The sequence below is a fragment of the Melitaea cinxia genome, chromosome 2 (genome assembly GCF_905220565.1).
Source record: "Melitaea cinxia chromosome 2, ilMelCinx1.1, whole genome shotgun sequence".
Taxonomy (NCBI): Eukaryota; Metazoa; Arthropoda; class Insecta; order Lepidoptera; family Nymphalidae; genus Melitaea; species Melitaea cinxia.
In genome coordinates this window covers 12,098,290-12,120,013 of record NC_059395.1, presented here as the reverse complement: position 1 = coordinate 12,120,013, position 21,724 = coordinate 12,098,290, and the positions used below count along the sequence as shown (strand labels likewise).

The 21,724-nt window shown below is 34.6% G+C and overlaps 2 protein-coding genes across 2 annotated transcripts; one reads left to right on the top strand and one right to left on the bottom strand.

The window, feature by feature from the left end:
• Nucleotides 1-7,493: 7,493 nt before the first annotated feature.
• On the bottom strand, nt 7,494-13,158 carry LOC123665035 (dnaJ homolog subfamily C member 5). Its single transcript, XM_045599396.1, has 2 exons — nt 12,434-13,158; nt 7,494-8,894 (listed from the first exon to the last, which is right to left on the bottom strand). The coding sequence occupies exons 1-2, from the start codon at nt 13,023-13,025 to the stop codon at nt 8,869-8,871; spliced, it is 618 nt and encodes a 205-aa protein (XP_045455352.1). The 5' UTR covers nt 13,026-13,158; the 3' UTR covers nt 7,494-8,868.
• Nucleotides 13,159-14,932: 1,774 nt separating this feature from the next.
• Nucleotides 14,933-16,566, top strand: LOC123660563 (protein Mpv17). Its single transcript, XM_045595623.1, has 2 exons — nt 14,933-15,347; nt 15,425-16,566. The coding sequence occupies exons 1-2, from the start codon at nt 15,141-15,143 to the stop codon at nt 15,779-15,781; spliced, it is 564 nt and encodes a 187-aa protein (XP_045451579.1). The 5' UTR covers nt 14,933-15,140; the 3' UTR covers nt 15,782-16,566.
• Nucleotides 16,567-21,724: the final 5,158 nt, after the last annotated feature.

Here is a 21,724-nt window from a genome sequence, read left to right as displayed (position 1 = left end):
GCTTAAAAGATGGACGCAGGCGGCGGTCCGCGACGGGGAGAAGGCGTTGGCGGAAGGCGTCTCGCTTGACATCGCCAACGCCTTTAACAGCATACCACACGCGACGATACTGGAGGCACTCCGCTACCACCGGGTGCCTCTGTATCTGCGGACGCTGCTGGGCGACTACCTCCAGGGTCGCGAGGCCCTATTGCCAGGGCGCGACGGTCTGCGGCGACGTCGTGTCTCGTGCGGAGTTCCACAGGGGTCAGTGCTGGGACCGCTCCTGTGGAACATCGGCTACGACTGGGTGCTTCGGGGCACGTTGCCCGCAAGTGTGCGGGTCTCGTGCTATGCCGACGACACCCTAGTCGTGGCTAAAGGAAGGGACCTCGCGGAAGTAATGCGGTTGGCCACGGCTGGCGCAACACTTGTGATCGGCCGTATACGAGCCCTGGGGCTGGAAGTCGCCCTGACGAAGACCGAGGCCCTACTGTTCCATGGGCCTCGAGGGGGACCCCGTCCAGGTACGCGGGTGACTGTGGATGGGGTTTCGGTCCGGGTGGGGACCCGGGTATGGCCATGTACGGGGCACCCATCTGGGCGGACGCCCTCGGTCGCGCCAACAAAATTCAGCTGCGACGGCCGCAGCGGGTCATCGCGACGAGGGCGATACGCGGTTACCGGACGGTGTCCTGGACGGCGGCGTGCGTGCTGGCCGGCGATTCCCCCCTGGGAACTGGCAGGCGGAGATCCTCGCCGAAACATATCATTTTGTGGCGGCGAGGAGATCCGGGGGGGAGTCTCCTACGTGGGAGGAGCTCGCACGCATGCAGAGGCTGGCGCAGGACACCCTGTTGCGGCGGTGGACGGAGGACTTGGCTTCGCCAGTCCCCGGGCAGTGGACGGTGGACGCAGTGAAGCCGGTCCTCCGGAAGTGGGTGAGGCGGCGGTTCGGGCCGCTGACCTTCCGTCTGGTGCAGGTGCTTTCCGGACATGGGTGCTTCGGTAAGTACCTGCACCAAATCGCGAGACGGGAGGCGACTCCAGCCTGCCACGAGTGTGGAGCGCCAGAAGATACGGCGCTCCACACGCTGGAGGCGTGCGCCACTTGGGAACCCCAGCGACGCACGCTTTCAGCGGTTATCGGACGGGATCTCTCGCTACCGAGTGTCATAAAGGCCATGCTTGACAGCGAGAGATCGTGGCAGGCGGTGGTCTCCTTCTGCGAAGAGGTAATGACGCAGAAGGAGACCGCGGAGCGGGCCAGAGAGGAAGACGCCTCTGCTGGCCCACTCCGGCGCAGACGTACGGGGGCAAGGAGAAGGCGGTTTGCCCACCTCCTCCCCCCCTCGTAATAGTGGGGTCGGCGGCCGATAGTCGGGGGACTTCGGCCGGCCGGACGACACGACCCCATACGTCTGGGGGTGGCCTTGTTGTGAGCGAGGCCACCCCACCATCATGCCGGGGCCCGGAAGCTTTGTCCGGGCCTACCGCTGAGGCGAGGTGGCGAATGCTAGCGCGACCCCTCTCGCCCCACCCAGGCGGATGACTGCTAACACGTGGTGGATATTTGCGTTTATAAAAATATTTATTTTCGGTCTGGTCGAAAAATCTCATAAAATATGGACAAATTCTCATAACGAGTTGTGAGAAATTATGATATGAAGATATATAGATCTCATAGAGTCTCATAGTTGTTAGTCCTTGTGGGTCTCTCAAGGCCTATGGTAATGGGATATTAGGTGCAGTACAGGAAGCGGGTCGTAATTATAGAAACTTAACCAAAAAAACGGTCTATACATAAAGGCACGTATTAATCAGCTGATCAGTGTTAAAATGACGGTACGGTTAAGATTTCGGTCCTCGACTGAAATTTTAATGAACGATAACGTTAAATGAAAATTTAATTTCAATCGAGTTTTCTGCCGATCGATAAAACATTGCTATAAAAAGTACAGATATTCAAGCAAAACTGAAAATATAACTCGACAGAATAGGAAATATCACCTAATTGTATTTTACCTACCTAATGTTAAGATGTAGCATTTTTAAATTAACTGCTATTTTTGCTACCTAGACTTTTTGTTTTTGTTAGTTTTTTGAAAACTTTACGGTGAAATAAATATTTTTATTTCATTTCATTTAATACCATGCTAACCTAAATGAGGTTTTCACTGAGGTAGGGCACAGCAGGAATTTCCTGCTCAAAATATTGAGCAGCCCGACTGAGGTAGTACCTCGACCTTACAGAAGATCACAGCAAAATAATACTGTTATCAAGCAGTATTGTGTTCCTGTTGGTGAGTAAGGTGACCAGAGCTCCTGGGGGGATTGGGAATTGGGTCGGCAACGCGCTTGCGATGCTTCTGGTGTTGCAGGTGTCTATAAGCTACGGTAATCGCTTACCATCGGGTGAGCCGTACGCTTGTTTGCCGACCTAGTGACATAAAAAAAATGTTTTAAGTGTGGTGGAGATATACCAAGCTGTGCCGAATTTGTTGCTAGTAATTCCTTCAGCTCGGCTTTATTGTTCGATAAATACTTGGAATGGAACGTGGCGCTCCGCCAGAGTAGGTACCTACATAACGCCTTAGTTTCGCCAATGAAATGATAAGCTAGCAAAGTACACATGTCAGAAGTGAAACTTCTTTGGCAAACTAAGTAATTTTTAAATCTCGTTTATACAATATTTATAAAAATCTAATGCTTTAGATTTCCGTTCCAGCGCCATCAACATGCGCCTACAGAAGTTTCACTTTAAAAAAAAAATTTAATCGTACCGATAGCTAAAGCTTCTGATATTTACATGATATAGATTAGATTCTGGTATTTAACATTATCATATCTAAGTAGTGGTGATTCGATAAAAAAGATTTTTATTATCTCTATCAATAAATATTAACTGTTATAAATGTATGTCGTTATTACATAAAATGTGACTCTTAACAAAGGCCTTGTGACTGGCCTAAAAAGCATAAAGATTAAAAACGTGGTTAACCAAAAGTTACATTTAGTAATCAACCATTTAAAGAGGAGTTAGTTGAACAACACCAACAGATTGCGGGTTCGATTCCCACTCGAGATGGGTATTTGTATTTGTTCAAATATTTCTTTCCGGTTTGGATTCCTGTCCTTGTGAGTCCACCGTGCCTCGGAGAGCACGTTAAGACGTCGGTCCCGATTGTTATTATAAATACCTGATCGTTACTCATAGTAGGGATAATATCCGCCAACCCACAATGGAGCAGAGTGCTGGATTAAGATCTAACCCTTCTCATGGAGAAAGGGGCCTATATAGGCCTAATAGTGGGATGAATGCATTGCAATGAGTTTTGTACTTTTTATAAGGCATATATTAATAAAATAAACAAAAAATAAAATAAAATAATCGTTTAACTGAATTCTCATATTTTTGTGTACTAGGTAGAGGTACCTATATATGTAAGTATTTTTTTTACAACTGGCGTAAGATTTATAATTTTGCTCTGTTACTTCTTTTTGTGTTAAATAGAAAATATATACATACATACATAAAATCACGCCTCTTTCCCGTAGTGGTAGGCAGAGACCACTTCTTTCCACTTGCTACGATCCTTACATACTTCTTTCGCTTCGTCCACTTTCATTATGGCTTTCATACGTGCTCTTCGATTTAGGGTACTCTTGACCTGGCCTTTTTTCAAGACGTCCCTTATTTGGTCTCGGAACGTCCGCCTAGGTCTACCCCTTCCAACCCTTCCATCCACACTCGCCTTATACATTTTTTCGTCAATCGTTTTTCACTCATTCTCTCGACATGACCAAACCATCTGACCACCTTTCTCAATTTTTGTCACTACATCTTCTTTCAGGCCACAACGTTTCCCTATCTCACTATTTCTTATCCTGTCACTCAGTTTAACTCCTATCATATTTCTTAACCCATTTCCAACCCATTCTCCATTCTGCTTTCATGTTTCTTCTGCCATACCCAACTTTTACTTCCGTACACGAGTGTCGGAACCAACACCCTTTCATACAACGCCAAACGAGCCTTGTTAGACACCTCCCGACTGCTCATAAAGGAGTGCAAAGCTCCATTCACCCCGTTTCCTGCATTCACTCTTCTTTCAATATCACTCTCACACTTTCCATCTCTTGTAAACTTTGAACCCAGATACACAAACTCATTCACCTGTTCAATTTGTTCATCTCCAATCACGATATTGCAGTCTGTCACTGCCTCATCTCTTTCAAACACCATCACTTTCGTCTTTTTTACATCATCTTCATTCCCTTTCTTACAAAAGCTCCACTCATATCAGTTACCATCTCCTGCAACTCTCGGGCGAAGACGCAAGTAATACTTAATCATCAGCATAGAGAAGACATTTGACGAGTAACTCATTCATTCTCAACCTATTTTCATTCTCTTTTAAATTTTCAAACAATTGTCCATGAATAGATTAAACAGCCACGGTGACGCTACACATCCCTGTCTAACACCTTTTTCGATATTAAACCATTCAGTGTTTCTCCTCACACGAGCACTAGAATCCCTATAAAGAGATTGCAATGCTCGTGTGAGGACACTGCTCACACCATTCACGGACAATGCTGACAACAATTCATTCCTCATCACTCTATCATAGGCCTTTTCTAAATCCACGAACGCGCAATAGACTTTTTTGTTTTTGGCCAAACACTTTTCGGCTATGCACCGCAAAGAAAAGGCCTGATCCGTACATCCCATTCCCTTTCTAAATCCCGCTTGAATAGAAAATACGCGTTATAATAAATAGGTTTTATAATTTCATTTAAAATATACATCCAAATTTCATATTTTTATATCATCATCTCTAATAACGACTTAAAAAGAACTGTTTATGACGTTAAAACAATTAATGGGACACTATTTTATTCTGATTCAGGTCAAACGAGCCATATTTGGCAAGTCGAGGAATCTTACACAACGCCAAGCAAACAAGTAGAAATAGGTCAGACCGATCAGATTTAACTTAAATCTTACTGGCTTGACTCTTAGAAGCTAATCTAGCATAAACAAGAAAATTTTTGCTTATAAAGTTTGTCTCATACTTAAGTTACTGATAGTGTTCATCAATAGGAGATAAAGTAGGACCTAATACAACTCAACTAATAAACTACAACCTTAGGATTTATAGATTGCGAACAGACATATCTCTGACAGATGTATAGTAGATTCTGATGGTTATAAAAAGAAAAAATACCTTCTTAGCTAAATGAATAGTTTCATCAGCTACCGATGTAAGATGCCTCTATTATTAACTATATTATATTACATCTTATTCGTCCGGCATACACTGTAAACTTTGTATTTTTGGAGTAAAAGGGTGACATACGTAATTGTAAATTATATTATTAGCATATGTATAATTATATTGATGTAAGTAGGTAAGCCATTAAAATATTTTGTTTAGTATATTTTACATATTTCTTACATTTGTATTGTAGTTTGTAATTGTGCGCGTGTGTGTAGCAGCCCAAACACCGGCAGCGGTCGCGGATTCGATTCTCATTTGGGATGGATATTTGTGTTTGTAAAAATTTATTTATTTCCGATCTGCCTGTCTGTCCCCTCACCGTTCCTCGGAGAGCACGTTCAATTAACTAAGCTAACTCATAAACTTGACGCCGCGTTGGCGCAACGGTCACAGCCATGGATTGTGTCGGTTGCGCTGGCGGTTGCGGATTCGATCCCCGCACATGACAAACATTTGTATTGGCCATACAGGTGTTTGCCGTGGTCTGGGTGTTTGTGCAGTCCTTGTGGGTCTCCCCACCGGACCTCGGAGAGCATGTTAAGCCGTCGGTCCCGGTTGTTATCATGTACACCTGATAGCGATCGTTACTCATAGTAGGGAATATATCCGCCAACCCGCATTGGAGCAGCGTGGTAGATTAAGCTCTAATCCTTCTCCTACATGGGGAAAGAGGCCTATGCCCAGTAGTGGGATGTTACAGGCTGAAGCGTAATTCATAAAAGTGAACTTTACAATAGAGGCTTATAAAAGGGAAAAACGTGATACCTTTTATATTAATTAAAAAACTTAATTGAAATTTGGTATCTTTAATATTTAATTTATTAATTGTAATTTCACAATTTTTATTATTACAAAAAAAAAAACACATTTATTCAAGTTGCATTAAGAAAACCAACTTATCGAAAATTTGAGTTGGCGTAGTATAAATTGTTGGTGTCGAATTGTCGGTCCCGGTTGTTAGTTAGGTGTCATAGACACCTGATAGGGCTGATAGCGATCGTTATTCATAGTAGGACAGTAGTGCGTGTGCCCTTTTCCTACATGGAGAAATATACCCATGATCAGCAGTGGGGTGTTATAGGCTGAATCATCATCATCATTAATATTTGTTATGAACAGGGATTAAATAATGCATACCATCAGTTGCGGATTTACAAATTTTGGTACAACGGCTAGGCTATTCAATTTTTGCTACCTCTAGTGACCTTTGAAACTCGATACCCTATTTTCTAGTAGGAGTACAGTCAGGCACGGATCCAGCCCTCAAAAAGGTTATGGTCATAGCCACCCGAAAAATGATCAGACTAGTCGCGATTATTTCAGTTGATCTTTTTCTTAGGCCGCCCATTTCATGATTACATAAAATAATCAAAAAGAGGGAAAATATATTTTGGTAGACCTTTTTTAGTTATTCATTGTTGTACAAAGATTGTAGGCATTTCATTAATTCTCTGGATCTACTTATATAATAATGTTTCAAAACTAAAAATTTGCCATCCCCTACAATTTGCCGCCCTAGGCTCCAGCCACTCAGCCTACTGGTAAATCCGCCACTTCATACCATCCGAATTTTTTTGTATGCAGTGAGTACAAGAGAAAGCGAAGTTATTTTTTCCTCGTGATATGATCTTTCCTGGAACACTGGATCCGTGTATAATAGAGTTATAAAGCTAAAAAAAAGTTTGCTCTTCTGAAATTAAATAAACCTACTTATCTTAAATTCTTAGAAACATGCTTAGAACGAAAGTAAAATTGACTGAACCACTAACTCAAAACTGTTTATGCAAAAGAAATAAAAATATGAACTGGTAAATAAAAAATAGACTAAAAATTTTTTCACCGCATACCTACTTCAAAACAAAATTCGGTCAGGTTGGTTAAGTAGGTATTGTGTTAATTTAATTTTATCAAAGGCTTAATTCAATATAAAACGGATTTAAGAGTAGAGTTAGAAGTAGGTCAAAACAACTAATCGTTTCAATGTATGTTAATGTTTTTAATATTTAAAAAGTTATTCACGTATAATTTTTCCGAACAACCTCAGTCTAAATGCATCGCGATAAAACACCTTTTTATACTACAAAGGTAGCAAATATTGTGTATGATCCACATGAAGGTATAGGAAAAAAACCGTAGCCTACTACGGTTTTTTTACTAAGAAGAAGTTTTTATTAAGAAATTTAAATTAAATTTCGAAATAATAAAAAAAAATCAAAAAGATCATGCGAGTTAACTTTAAGTATATTTATTTCTTCATATACATTACAACAATTATACATCTAGCTAAAGCATAAGCTAGTTACTCGATTTTAATTTGAAAGACTTTAGTAGATTTGAGTAACTATTCATTACATTAAAATATGCAAAACTCCTATTTAAAAAGACAGATTAATCGCAAGACCGGTAACAGGTTTTATTTTCACAACATCTTAATTCGATGCGGCGTCTTTTTAACGTTATAACTAGAATTAAACTGGTAAGGGTAACATCACATAATTACTAATACGTAACTCGTACTTGATTCGAAACCTCAATATTACCAGGCTGAACAATACGTTTGCCGATCTCTTTCACGTACCCATGGAGTGCGTGGGAGATTTGTACGTAACACTAAACTCGATTTACGTACAAATCTCCAATCTTAATTGTTAAAAGTTTAGATTTTTATATATCTATATTCTTATGAATGTTCTATTCAAAGAATCACTGCTGTCTATGAAAATCAAAAATAGGCACATCAGTTAAATGTTGATGTATATGAAAATCTTGGAATTATTATGTAAAGTTTAATAATCATAATTACATAAAGCCTTTAAACACAATATTTAATAACTAAATAGGCAATTCATATAAAACTAACCGACAATTATCGCTAAAACTACAAATTTTTTAAAAAAATATATACTTAAGAAAATTTTCAGTTACCGAATTATAAAACGTAATTTACAAAATGTTTTTACAGTGTGCCTATATGTACAGAAAATAATAGTTTTCAACATACATATCGGAATTACAATAGTTCTAAGCATTAACAAAAAGATATAAAAAAACTTACAAGTAGTAGTTACTTAATATGATCACCTCAATGTTTGTAAATATATGACCTTAAAATTAAATCAATAATATATCAAGGCAACTATGGCCGAGTTTAAAAGTGGCAGTATTCCAAAGACCTATTCTTCAAACGTATCTTAGTTTGTCGTTTAGAGGATGAAATACTAACAACGGAGATATTGAAAGCTAAGCATAGTAATGTTTTATCATAGTGGTTTTTAAATGTTAAAAAATATTTATCAAAATAAATCGTAAAATAAAAATAAAATGAAAAATATCTTTCCGACACTTAAAATTTAAACGTTAATCACGTTTATACATCATTGAAATAGACAAGCCACTAAGTAATGGGATTGGTATTGATATTAAATAAGAAGTAAAATAAGATTATAAAACCAACATTTGAATTAATAAAGAATAATAAATAAAAAAAAGCTTAAACATAAAACTATCTTTAGGCTTACAACTGTAAGAAGCTGGCATGTTGGTGGTAATAAGTAGTCAGTTCCTCATTTCTCTTACAAATAACGTTAGACTAGTCGTAAATACTTCATGTGTATTTTGGAATACTGCTCCCTGAAAATAAGAAACGAAAACATTTTTAAGTTTTAGTTCGAGCCAATGCAGACATATTTTACGAAATGAAAAGGCACCGGATAATTGATAGATTTTTTTTAATATGCAGAAATTTATTTAATTGAAAGTATCAGGTGTAATTACAATTATCATTTTAAAATTCGACACTCACGTAATAAATACTCGTTGACTAGTATCATAACATTAATATAAGTGTATAGGAAATCTGTCTATTACATCTTAAGTATTAAGTTTACAAAGTTCGTACATTTAAACAAACAAATTTTGATTAGGTACTATCAACCAAATCAAATTTTTGTTACTGTCGATTGTTATAAAGGCGCAGGACTCTTCATATATTATGTGACGGTAATTTTGCTCTTCGTTGGGTGTAGTATGTAATACATTGATCCTATATAAGTGATAAATATACTAGATTTTCTTTCTAAACGGAAGAGATATTCCATTGATACAAGCTAAGTCAGTTACATATGATGCAATTTGAAACAATGTTAACATAGTAGTCTTTACATAGTTCTTTCTAAACTTCATTATAAGCAATAATCACCATATTCCTATTTTATAATATGACAGAAACACCATACTATAATCAGTTGTATAGGCCAGTTTTGATATTATATTTTTTTAATACTATAAAGTTTTTTGATAATATTATTAAAATAAAAAAATTAAAAAAAAACTTCTAACGTAACACTAAACTATAATGATATCTTTGATATCAGAATATTCAGTTATTTCAATCTATTAAACCATATTACACTTATATATTAATTATATATTTACGAAATAATGAAAAAGGCTGTATTGACTATCTAGAAAACAATATTTATAAATAAATAATTAATTATAACAAATACATTTGTGAACAAATGTATAATATTTTAAGACTAATTATATTCAAAACAGGTGTTTTTAAAATATTATGTGACATTAAAATATTAAATATAATATAGCTTTGTTTAGAATTGAGTGGGACAAGAAAAACATTATGATTTTGAAGCCTATCAGTGAAAGTTGTAATATTTTAATGAATTAAGTGTAAAACACAATTACTGCCTAATTAATTAGTAACATTTTATAAAGTCAACAATATTTAAAAGCCACGTCCTTAATTTATTATAATACAATCATCTACCACCATTTTACAACAAAACTACTGTCTGCTACTTACACATAAACCTAACCTTACTTGTATTAGAGAGAGACAAATTAAATACTGGACAACTTTCATCTCTAGCATTCTAACAATTATCTTAAGACTTGTTATCTTAACATTATGTCATAAGTGTATTTTGGTCATTAACCCAGAGACAATATAACCAGTAGTCAATTCTAATGAGTCTCTTTTACTATGAAAAAAAGAGTAGATAGGTAGTAGAAAATTGAAAAGTAATTCCTACTTTTTTTTCTCAATTCCTTATGACATATAATATTACATATAAGATTTTGAAAAAAATAATCAAAGTTATTAAACAAGTAAACTGTAGAACACATTTCTATATAAACTTTGGAAGAATAGAGTGAAATGAAGTGGACCAATTGATTGTTTTTCAATTGCTTTAATATACAGAGGGCCTGTTTCACCAGTTGTGGATAGAGTTTATTCTGCAAATAAGTTACAATCAGACTTTAGGAACAGGAGCAACATGTTTCACCTCAATCATAACTATAAATTTAAGATTCATATTTGAAAATAGAAATATCTCATTAATACATTGGAATCAATTAATGGTAAAAACTAATAATACACCAAACACTTTTATCCATCAGATATCGTCATCCGTCAAATAGCGTTATCTACAACTGGTGAAACAGGCCCTGCGTGCACTCCAACCTCATTTCATTGAATCAAATTTAATGACACTAATCATTATGATGTCACTTTTTAACACTTTAAATAGCTACTACTGTTATATTGAGCTTATACTTTTATATAGAGAATTATCTCAAACAGTGGTTTTTATCTTCTTCAATGAATTTAAGCTATATTTTAAACAACATACATTTAATACGAAATTTAATTACTAGCTAATGTGGGTTTAAATTATACCATGATAAATAAAACGGTATGATATAAAATGCGCATGAGATGTGAATTGCAATTTTTACCATAAACTATTTAAAAATAAAACATTTTGAATTTCAAAATTAAGTGATGAGTGATTCGACAAATATTTTCTAGTTATTTATTAGGATAAGTTAAGGGTGGAATGTTTATTTTTTTGCAACATTAACAAACATATGTAAGTTGTGCACTCAAGTTAGAAATTTAAAATAACTAATCCATAACACAACTACATTCTCAGGTGTTTAAAATACAAGAAATGTAAATTTAATCTTAATCTAAATTATGAAATACATCAACAACGAAAACACTATGGTATAGATTTTTTCCACTTAAATGTCAGCAAGCGTTATAAAAACCAAATTATGCTTTACTTTCCTACATAGTGAAGTATGATGTGTATTTCTGTTAAGTAGTTTTTTTTTTATTAACAAACGAAATCTTAAACATTATGAGAATGAACATGAAAGAAAAAAATTATTACAATTTAGATTTCTAAACTTTAATTAAGCTTATATTTATATGATTGGAAATGAGTTTGATTGAATTGATGCACATAAATTGATTTCGTAATTTCCTTGCTTAATTTGTATAAAAACATCAATATTAGAAAATAAATAAGCATTGTATTAAACAGTGTATTAAATAATATGGAACACATATATCAATTTAGGTTTTAGATCCTTGTTTGCAAAAAGAAAATCTTTCTTAAAAGTTTTATTATATTTAAACCATTTTTATAAATATATATATAAGTAGGATATTACAATAAATCCTTTTCAGTATTTAAAAAAAACTATTTTCTAAATATTTAACAAACATATGAGACATCCAAGACTGGGATTTACATTTTTCACTTTGTAACTTAATGTAAAAGCAAAGAAAATCTAATTACATTATAGTTTAAAGTTTATAAGATGTTCAGTGTGACAATACACACACAAGTTTGTTAACTTTGTAAAGCTTTATTTAAATAATACATTTTACTGTACAAAAGGAATAATTTTTCTAAGTAAAATAATAATCAATATCCTATATATGTATGTGAATTTCATTCATTGCTAATTTTGAAATCATTAAATTGATTGAATTAATACTTTTATAAATATTTAAAGAGTACTATTTCATGTACTAAATTTAATATCATTACACATTTGGCTATAAAATTTCTTAATCTATAGATTAGATAACACCTTATACTTCAAACTAAATAAAGTATTTAAGGCTTGATGAGTCAATACTCCTTCTTTCTTTTAACTTACATTCAACTGACTGTAGTAAGACAACAGTAAATATACAATAAAAGCTTTAAAAAAATCGTGTAGACATTTTTCAATTATCTGACTAAATTAAATGAAAAATATAATGAAATGTATAATATGAAAGCAATCATTGTATATATGCTATAACTGGCAATGATTAAGTTAATGCGAAATTCCATAATTAACCCCACCTGTGTTGAGACCCGTGTTCTCGGATACGCCCGGAGCCGGCGCCGGCATCGGCATCGGCATTGCGATAGGCGGCGCTTGCTCGCCCGTCGGCCGGCCTTCACCACCTGGCTGACTCGTAACGGGTTGTACACCGTCTGAATCATCCCGTTCCAGGGTATGATAGTCACCAGACTCTTCTGGAGGACGCGGCTTACACTTGCCACAGCAGCAGTTACAACAGCAGCATAAACAGCAACAGAAGTAACATCCGGTCAAAATACCACAGACGACGAAAAGTGCTTTGCACCAAGTACTAGTCACCACGAAGTAGGCGTTAACATTTTCTTCTCCAAATTGTTCAGCTATGTATAATCCGAGGGAGCCATAGTTGTCATAGATATTTCTCTTTGTAGCGTCACTTAATATAGTATGCGCTCGGTTCACTTCTTTAAACTTTTCTGCTGCATCGGGATTATTAGGATTCTTGTCAGGATGATATTTTAACGCTAATTTACGATAACTTTTCTTAACATCGTCCGCCGTTGCAGTTTTCGGTACTTGCAGTATTTGATACAGGCTATCGCCTGCAGTTGATAATTTCCTTTTATCCATATTTACACTGTTCTTTTTCGATTTTCAAAAGAAGTTTTAACTACGAAACGTTAAATTATTATACACGCACGAAAATCATTAAAACGATCTAAACCACAGTTTTCCTTCCTTACAAGAAGGAAGATTTGTTAAAATAAACAGATTATATCATAGAATTAAAGTTGTACGTCTACATATTGTGTAATTTTGTCTATAGTTTTTAAAAAGTCTTTATTTTTATTAACAATAGAAATAAATTTTATTTCTATACTATTAAAATTACTGTAAAAATAGGGGACATTAAAAAAAAGTAAATGGAATAAGTAAAATACACTCTAAATAGAACTTTCTTCACGGAACAACAAAACATTTTTTGCAGAATTAGGAATGTACGAGTATGAATTAAGAAGGTAAACATGAATAACTTTGAACTTTTTTATTACAAAGCGAAAAAAAAGACATATAATTTGGAATATTATACTAAACTGTTAAATTTGTCGTTTAATCTAAGGACACAATTACCTATATTAAATTTTTTCCAGGATTGTAAAACTTGTCTTGTACCTTTTCTATTTTTATCAAATTCATGCCGTCAATATTAATTCTGTTGATTAAAATATAAAACCGTCATAAACAACCTTAACATGAAAATTTATTCGTCATTTTCACATGACCATTAAATCTAAATGAATACATTTAAAGATATCGCTCCCTTCGTGCTATCTGTTCGAAATAAAATTGTTTTAAATATGTATGTTATTGAAATATGAAATTATTATAAATACATTAACAAAAGTTTTTTAGACTGCTTGAATATCATTTTAATATCGAATCTCTTTTGTTTAACAGATTACAGCATTTAGTCTGATAGATAGATGATATATATATATATATATATATATACATATATATATATATATATACATATATATATATATATATACAGAATGTCCCAAAAAGTAGTGATAAGCGGAATTCCAGAGATAGGGCACCCCTTGGGGTATCCGAATCACCCCTATGTATGTTCAGCGATTTTGCATAGTTTTCGAGTTATGAATTTTTTTATATGTTTTTGAGAATTTTCCACCTGAACAATTTTAAAAATTTCTAAAAAAAAATTGTGGACTTTTTAGAATTTTTGTTGTTGTATCTAAATGAGTCATGAGCTGTAGCTTCCCGCTTAAAAGATTCAGGTTCTTAACTTTGATGAAAATTGTGAAAATCTAAGTGTAAAGTGAAAATTTTACGTTTTGAGAACTATGACTTCAATTTTCAACTTAGAATTAAAAATCTAAACAGGCGATTTTATGGTTTCTAATTAGGCTTAGAAACTTCTCCAGAGTCTCAGCTTTCATAATCATAAATAAAAAGTTGTACTTAATTGGGCTACTTTTGCTAAAATTTGCCTTCAAAGACATCAAGGTGGAAAATTCTTAAAATTACCAATTTGAATAAAAAAAATTTTTTTGCTCAATTTATTATTCCTTTAAGGTTAAATAGTTTTGTCGGCGCTCTAGCTGGGTCACACGCATAGTATTCGTGCGGAGGAAAATGATAAATCCGTTAGACTGAGTGATATGGTTCCAAAACGATGGTGCTCCATGCCACTTTGCAAGAATAGTCAGACAACATTTAACAGAAAGATTTAGAGACAGATGGATCGGCCGTGGAGGGCCCATTGCATGGCCGCCGCGGTCCCCAGACTTGAATCCAATCGATTTCTTTGTCTGGGGATATTGTAAAGAAATAGTTTACGCTAAAAACATTAGCAACGTAGCGGAGTTAAGACGAAAATTGAGGCAGGCAGAAGAAACAATTAAAAACAATAGAATGCTATTCATATATGGACAACGTCTTAGCCCGATACATAGTGTAGTGATTATGCATTTAGATTTTGTAAAAGAAAAAATAAAATTGTCTGTGACTTTGACGGTTAAGTTTGACAGAAAATATGTTGAAATAAATGTAATGGTTATTTTAAGCAATTTGATCATTAATATTCAACTATAAATACATTACATAAATAAAAAGAAGAAATCATTTTAAGATTTTGTAATGTCTTCCAAATTTTTTTCTTTTATAGATTTAATGTAAAATAGTTGTTCCCTAATACTATTGATGATCTAAAGTGAAAAAATGCATTTCATGTCGAAAGCTCGTGGAGTTTTTAAATTATATCAAAAACTTCTTAATAATCGACCTTATCTTGTACAAGCCATTCAAGCTGGAACGCTAATGGGCGCTGGCGACGTTATTTCACAAACTTTAATAGAAAATAACAGTTTCAATAATATTGAATATAAAAGAACATTAAAATTCTCAAGTATCGGTTTTTTTGTTGGCGTAAGTATTAAACAAGCTGATTAGAATTAGAGTTTATTCCGACTTTTTTTTTATTAAATCAAACACTTAAATTACAGGGTCCAGCCTTACGTGCGTGGTACGGATTATTAAATAAACATGTTGGAGCTATTGGTAAAACAGTCGCTATGAAGAAAGTATTTGTAGATCAAGTTATATTTGCACCAGCATTTTTATTTTTAATTTTAGTCGCTATAGGTACACTGCAAGGGAAATCTTGGGAGTCTATAAAAAGTGATGTGAATGCCAATTACTTTGATGTCTTAAAGACAAATTATTATATTTGGCCTTGGGTTCAGCTAGCTAATTTTTATTATATACCTCTTCAGTATCAAGTACTAATTGTACAGTCAGTTGCACTTTTTTGGAATACTTATTTATCCTGGAAGACTAACCGTAAAAGGCTAATGGAATAGATGGTTTAAATATTACCACACATTTTAAATTATGATTTTATTGTGATACAAAAGTAGCAAATGTTCAAAAACTACATACTTTTAGCCCATAGACTAGGTGCTAACTATATGCTTCTTGCCCCCCCTAGACTAGGGATAACTTAGAAATAGCTTAGCAATAAATTATATCTTTATTCTTATGCTAGAATTTATAACAAAAACAATATTTTTATTATAAAATATTTCTTAGTATTGAAAAGAAACCTTTCTAAACATTTAAGTAATAAGGATGTAAAACTTCCTTTAGGTTCTTTAATCTCAAAATGCAAATTTTTTTATCTATCAGTAATAGTAATTTACTTCTTAACCTATTAGAAGGAGCTCATTAACTTTGTGTTATTTAGTAATTGGTATAACTAGAATACTACTTACGAAGGATCATCTTTCCTAAGGATCTTTATTTATTTATTTATTTATTTATTTAGTAAGAACCACCAACAGAATTACATGTTTAAGAAAAATTATATTAAAAAAAATTATATATTATCTTCTGGTGAAGTAATGAAAAAAGATTATTATCCCTAGTTGTGGCCATGATTTTAAGCTCTCACTAAAATTACACTATTTAAAATAATGAGATCATATTTTTTTTAAATGTGATTTTAGTTATGTACAGACACTCAAAATATTGAAGTTCTAGTAGATTAATATAAATCGTTTAGGTACTTTATATTGTTAATGCTAGAATCATTTTGAAAATGTAAACTTTTAGTTCTAATAATAAATCAAATAAAAAACAGAAATTATAGTTGTTCTTTTTCTTATAAAAAATATATTTTATTTTGTCTGAGTAACAATACCAGCTAACAAACCACTACATCATGTAGGTAATCAAATTCAAAGTTTAACATATATTTATGAGTAGGAGTATAGATTGATCACCAGGATGCCATTCAAAAAGTAACTGCAAATACTTAAATTAAATAAATTAATTTTCGGAAAACTTGTAAAAATTTTTTTGATAATTAATATTTAGTCCGTATTATCACAGCAATGTGTGCAGAAATTTTGAATAGACGTTGCTTACGCGAATTTAACTCATTATAAAGAAACAACTGTTTCGGATTCTATCGTGGTTTATTAGGTTTATTATGCCTGACGTTTCGGATATCTTACAGCAACCATGGTCACGGTAGGACTTGGACTCGGAGGCATCTATAAAACCTAATAAATCACGCAGAAATCCGAAAAAATTGTTTCATTATAATGAGTTAAATTCGCGTAAGCAACGTCTTTTCAAAATTTTGTTGCCCACTTGACCACAACTTCTTCGCAGCTAGGTATAAACAAGTATCAGGTAGTTTTATTTAAATGTTATATGTTCGATCCCTGCTCCAACAGACATTTTGGATTGGCCATAAAGGTGTTTGTTGTGGTCTGGGCATTTGTGCTTGCGCATTTTGTTTCCAGACCCCTGGCACAGAACAATATTCTAGTATGGGCCGTTGAATGTGTGGTGTTTATTTATTATTTATTTATTAGAATGGTTTATGAACTAATACGTTTAAATTTTGGATAGTGTGATATAATGAAACCTATCAGTCAGTTAGTTCATCCTATTGCAGACCACTTCTGGACCTATGTCCAGTTGGGGAGGCCTATGCCTGCCCAAGTTCGCGGCAGAAGGTAAAGAGATGACTAAGATAGCAAAATTACCCCCTACTCCTACCACCTTGGAACTGTTGAAGCCGACGATGGCGGGTATCCATCCTACAGCTGACTTTTTAAATACACAGACCGAAGACGGTCAGCAGTCTTCGGTGCGATAAAGCCAGCCCTTCGGTCACAAACCAGCCTGCCCAGCGTGGCAACTATGGGCAAAACCCTCAATGAAACCTATACCAAATTTTATATTAGGTCTTCTGGATCACAACTGTGAAAGTGGCGTCTAATGTCGTGCAGTAGAATTTGCATGATACAGAAATGAACATACAGACAGGCACAAAAAATCTTCATATACATAGTTCTGTTTTACATTACATATTACCAAGCTTTGCGGAAGATATCGAGAAACAAGATAGTAAACTATGACAACTAAATAATTATAATAATAAATATCTTATAACATTCCCAGACAGTCTTCTGTTCAAGTTCTTAAAGTAAACAACTTAATGTTTGTTGTAATGTGTTAAGCGGTAACAGCTGGCTGATATAGCAAAATATTTTTTTTATTATAAATATACATGGAAATAATACATATGGTGTGATATATATTTATTTATATATGAATTATTTATATGTATGTTTAACGAAAAAAAAAATGTATATAGCTATACCAGTCGACTGTTACCTATAACACAAGCATTAAGTTGCTTACCTTAGGAACAGACGACCTTCTGTGTATGTTGTAGATATTTATTTATTTACATATATAAATACAAATATTATACCGACTCAGGCGGGAATCGAACCCACAACCCGCTAGCAGAAAGTAGGGTCTCTATAAACTGCGCCAACGGGCGCTAGTCTGTTACTGTTAACTTCAAATAACATAATTAGTTATTCTTCAAAGTTACAAACAGCAATTTATTATTTATTTTTCTCACTTCCTAGCTATCCAGCTCCAAGTCCAAAATGGACTTTCCAATGCAATATGCAGGAAAAAAATTGATTACCGTATAATAGGGTCTAGAAGGTGTATTGTTATACAAACCTCAAATTTGATTTGCTACCTTATTCACTTTCACATGTTTATTTTATTGCTATATTGCTATTTTATTGATATTGTTATGCGTTACTCTTTATGTTTTGATTTAAATTTGAAGCTTACAATATTTTTTCTAAAATTTGCCAACATTCAGTCATTGTTTTTAGGTACTTTTCCATTAAAAAAAAATGTCTACAAAACATTGGGTCTGTAGTAGCGAGAGGACCGTGGTGTGAACCGTGTGAAAAATCACGTTCGTCATCAATGGGGGAGGATCCTCCGACACAGTTGTTATTAGGGACACGATATCGAATCCGATACTTTACTCATATCGCTACCTTTTGATTCGATACTAGTATTCAGAAATTCGATACTTCCTTTCGATACTTAGTACTAATATCAGTACTTAGCATCAAGTATCGATTCCATAAAAAGAAAAAATAAACGAGCAACTAACTCGTAAATACCAATTTAACGCCTCTGCTTAATAGGTTTTCTGACTTTACTCTTTGTTTTCTGAACTGAACGTAATTTAATAAAACATAAAAATAAATAAACGCACTTCACTACTGCCAATATGACGGCAAACGATGAAACGGAATGGACATGGACCTTTTGGCTCCGCTGTTTACATTCTGTGGTAGACATTTTGTTTTTCGATTGTCATTTGTCAATATATCAGTCATCATCAACATCATCATACTTTCTACTGGATTTGACGATTTTGATAATTCTTCTTTTGTTGGAAAGGGGATATCCCTAGTTTAGTACCATGATAAGGAAACCAGGATATGATGATGGAATCCCTGAGAAATCGAGGGAAACTCTCGAAAATCCGCAATAACTTTTTACTGGATGTACCGATTTTGATAATTTTTAATTTAATCAAAACCTGACGTTTATCATGTGGTCACATTTAAATTTTATCGAGATCTGATAACTACTTTTTGAGTAATCATTGATAACGCGTAGTTATTTGACTAATTGTTCGTCGATCTACGTTGTTTTACTTGTCGATGTAATTGAAGTCGATTTTTTTTCGTTTGTCCGCAAACACAATTATTATGTTTATCTCTTCTCCATAATGTGTTTAGTAGAAATAAAACCTTTTTTTGTATCTAAGTTGTTTATTTTTATTTTCATTGTGGTCCATTAATGAATCACAACAGGTCTCATTCATGGTCTGCGCGCCTCTGTTGTGGATGTGAATTAATTTAAAGTAATAGGGAAACTCAAAATTTATTCGATACTTACTCATATCGATACTTGAGTTTCGATGCTATTACTAATTTGATACTTTTGTTTCGATACCGATACTATATCGATATCGATACTTATCGTTGCGATATCGTGTCCTTAGTTGTTATGTCTGGTGGTTTAACGCCCCAACTGTTATTACCGGGTTCTTGTTTAAATACTCAATTACTTTGAAAACTCTGATAGTGCGATGTAGCATACGTCAGTTTTTTTCTAATTACGTAGTTAGTATGTTGCGCGATAGATGTCTCTACAGCTCAAAAACTTATGAAATTTGCTCCACAAAACATTTAAATTTTCTCAGCTGTATTAGAACGCGCATTAGTACCAGTATATAAGTGTATAATCTATGCGCTTTAGTCTGTACTCTGTAGTATCCCACTGCTGCGCTTAGTGCTCCCACACACATACCATTGTAAGTTGGCCGACTAAATCGCAGAGTATTCTAATAGGTATAGTGGCATATGGAAGCCCGCACATCTTCTCCAACTAAATTGTCCAACTAATTAATTGGATACCGATCGCATCAGAATCGAAATTCGCTTCCGATCGACGTACAATAAAAAAAAAATAGCCAACTGTTCATTAGCACGGTTACCTTATACAAGCTCGCTGACTATCTCCAACTTAGTTGGTCAGTCGTATGGCAAGATGGAAGACGACTACACGCGTACGCGTGATTTCCCTACTTTCGGATATTCGTCGACGGATACGACGTCTGCGTCCCGATCAGTTGTTGCAAACGAAAAAGTAAGAACTTATAGATGAACCCTAATTTAAAAAAATACATGTTTTAGAAATAAAAAAGGACATGGGTTTCAAAAGCCCGTGGATATATATTAATTATATTTAAAAAAAAAAAAATCCTTTCTTCAACGGCTATAGCGAGTCGGAAGGGTGTGTCCTGTTTGATGATTGCTGGCCCAATTAGATATACATACGAGCTCATCAAAGACGAAATACTCATTCTGTAGTATGAAAAAAATTTAGCTGGATAACATCTGAGTTTAGAATGCAATGTATGATGCTTCCCATGTTCCAATCTATTACCTAATATAGGGTGCACCCAAAATTTTCTCTTTTGTTTTCTTCTTCTTTTTATTATTAGAGCAATTAGAGCGGTTTTTTCCGCATTTTCACGCATACGCACCGCGCTAGCAACACTGTCACTGATTAAATCGAATAGTCTGCGGCTCACCAACCAACAAAATAAAGTTGATCAACTAAATTGTAAACGTACGCAATTTAGTTGTTCGGTAGTCGGCCAACTTAATTGTATGTGTGCGGGAGCACTTAGGCTTCTTTCCCCATATGGGAGAAGGATCAGAGCTTAATCTTCCACGCTGCTTCGATGTGGGTTAGCGGACAGAAGTTTTGTGTTAAAGTGATGTTTTCCCCATTATTTTCAGTTTTTTGGAAACGGAATAAGCTATGATGAAAGTGACAGTATCATATTGTTTTTCCTATATTTAGAGTCAAGCTATGGGGTGTATAGGCTCGTAGATAAGGTGAATTGGATCGGGAATGGGCTAAATAGGTTCCAGGCTGGGGTTAATCATACATTATTATTATTATTGTTTAATAAGATCCCTTTTCAAAACTGGATATAAATGATGAAACTCGCCATAGTTATTTCTTTTCATATAAATGTCATGTACCCAGTATTTTGAAGCATGCCGTTTCCTTTTTCATATTTTTCCTCTTCTTCATCAAAAAGTATTTGAAACAAAAACATCTCTTCATCCGAGCTATCCATGACGCAAAAGCGACTTAATTTGATGAAGAGTTGGCGATGAATGAACAATTCGATTCGATTCGATTCGTCAGGGATAGACGCACAGTGCGAATCGCGAAATTCGACGCGTTTCTGCTGTAGTCGACGTTAGGCTTAATATTTAACCGGGAAAATCTATGACAATGTCAATGTCAAACAAAATTCATTGACAATATAGAATTATAGAATAAAGTAGGTATTATCGAAGATAGTAATATAGTATAGT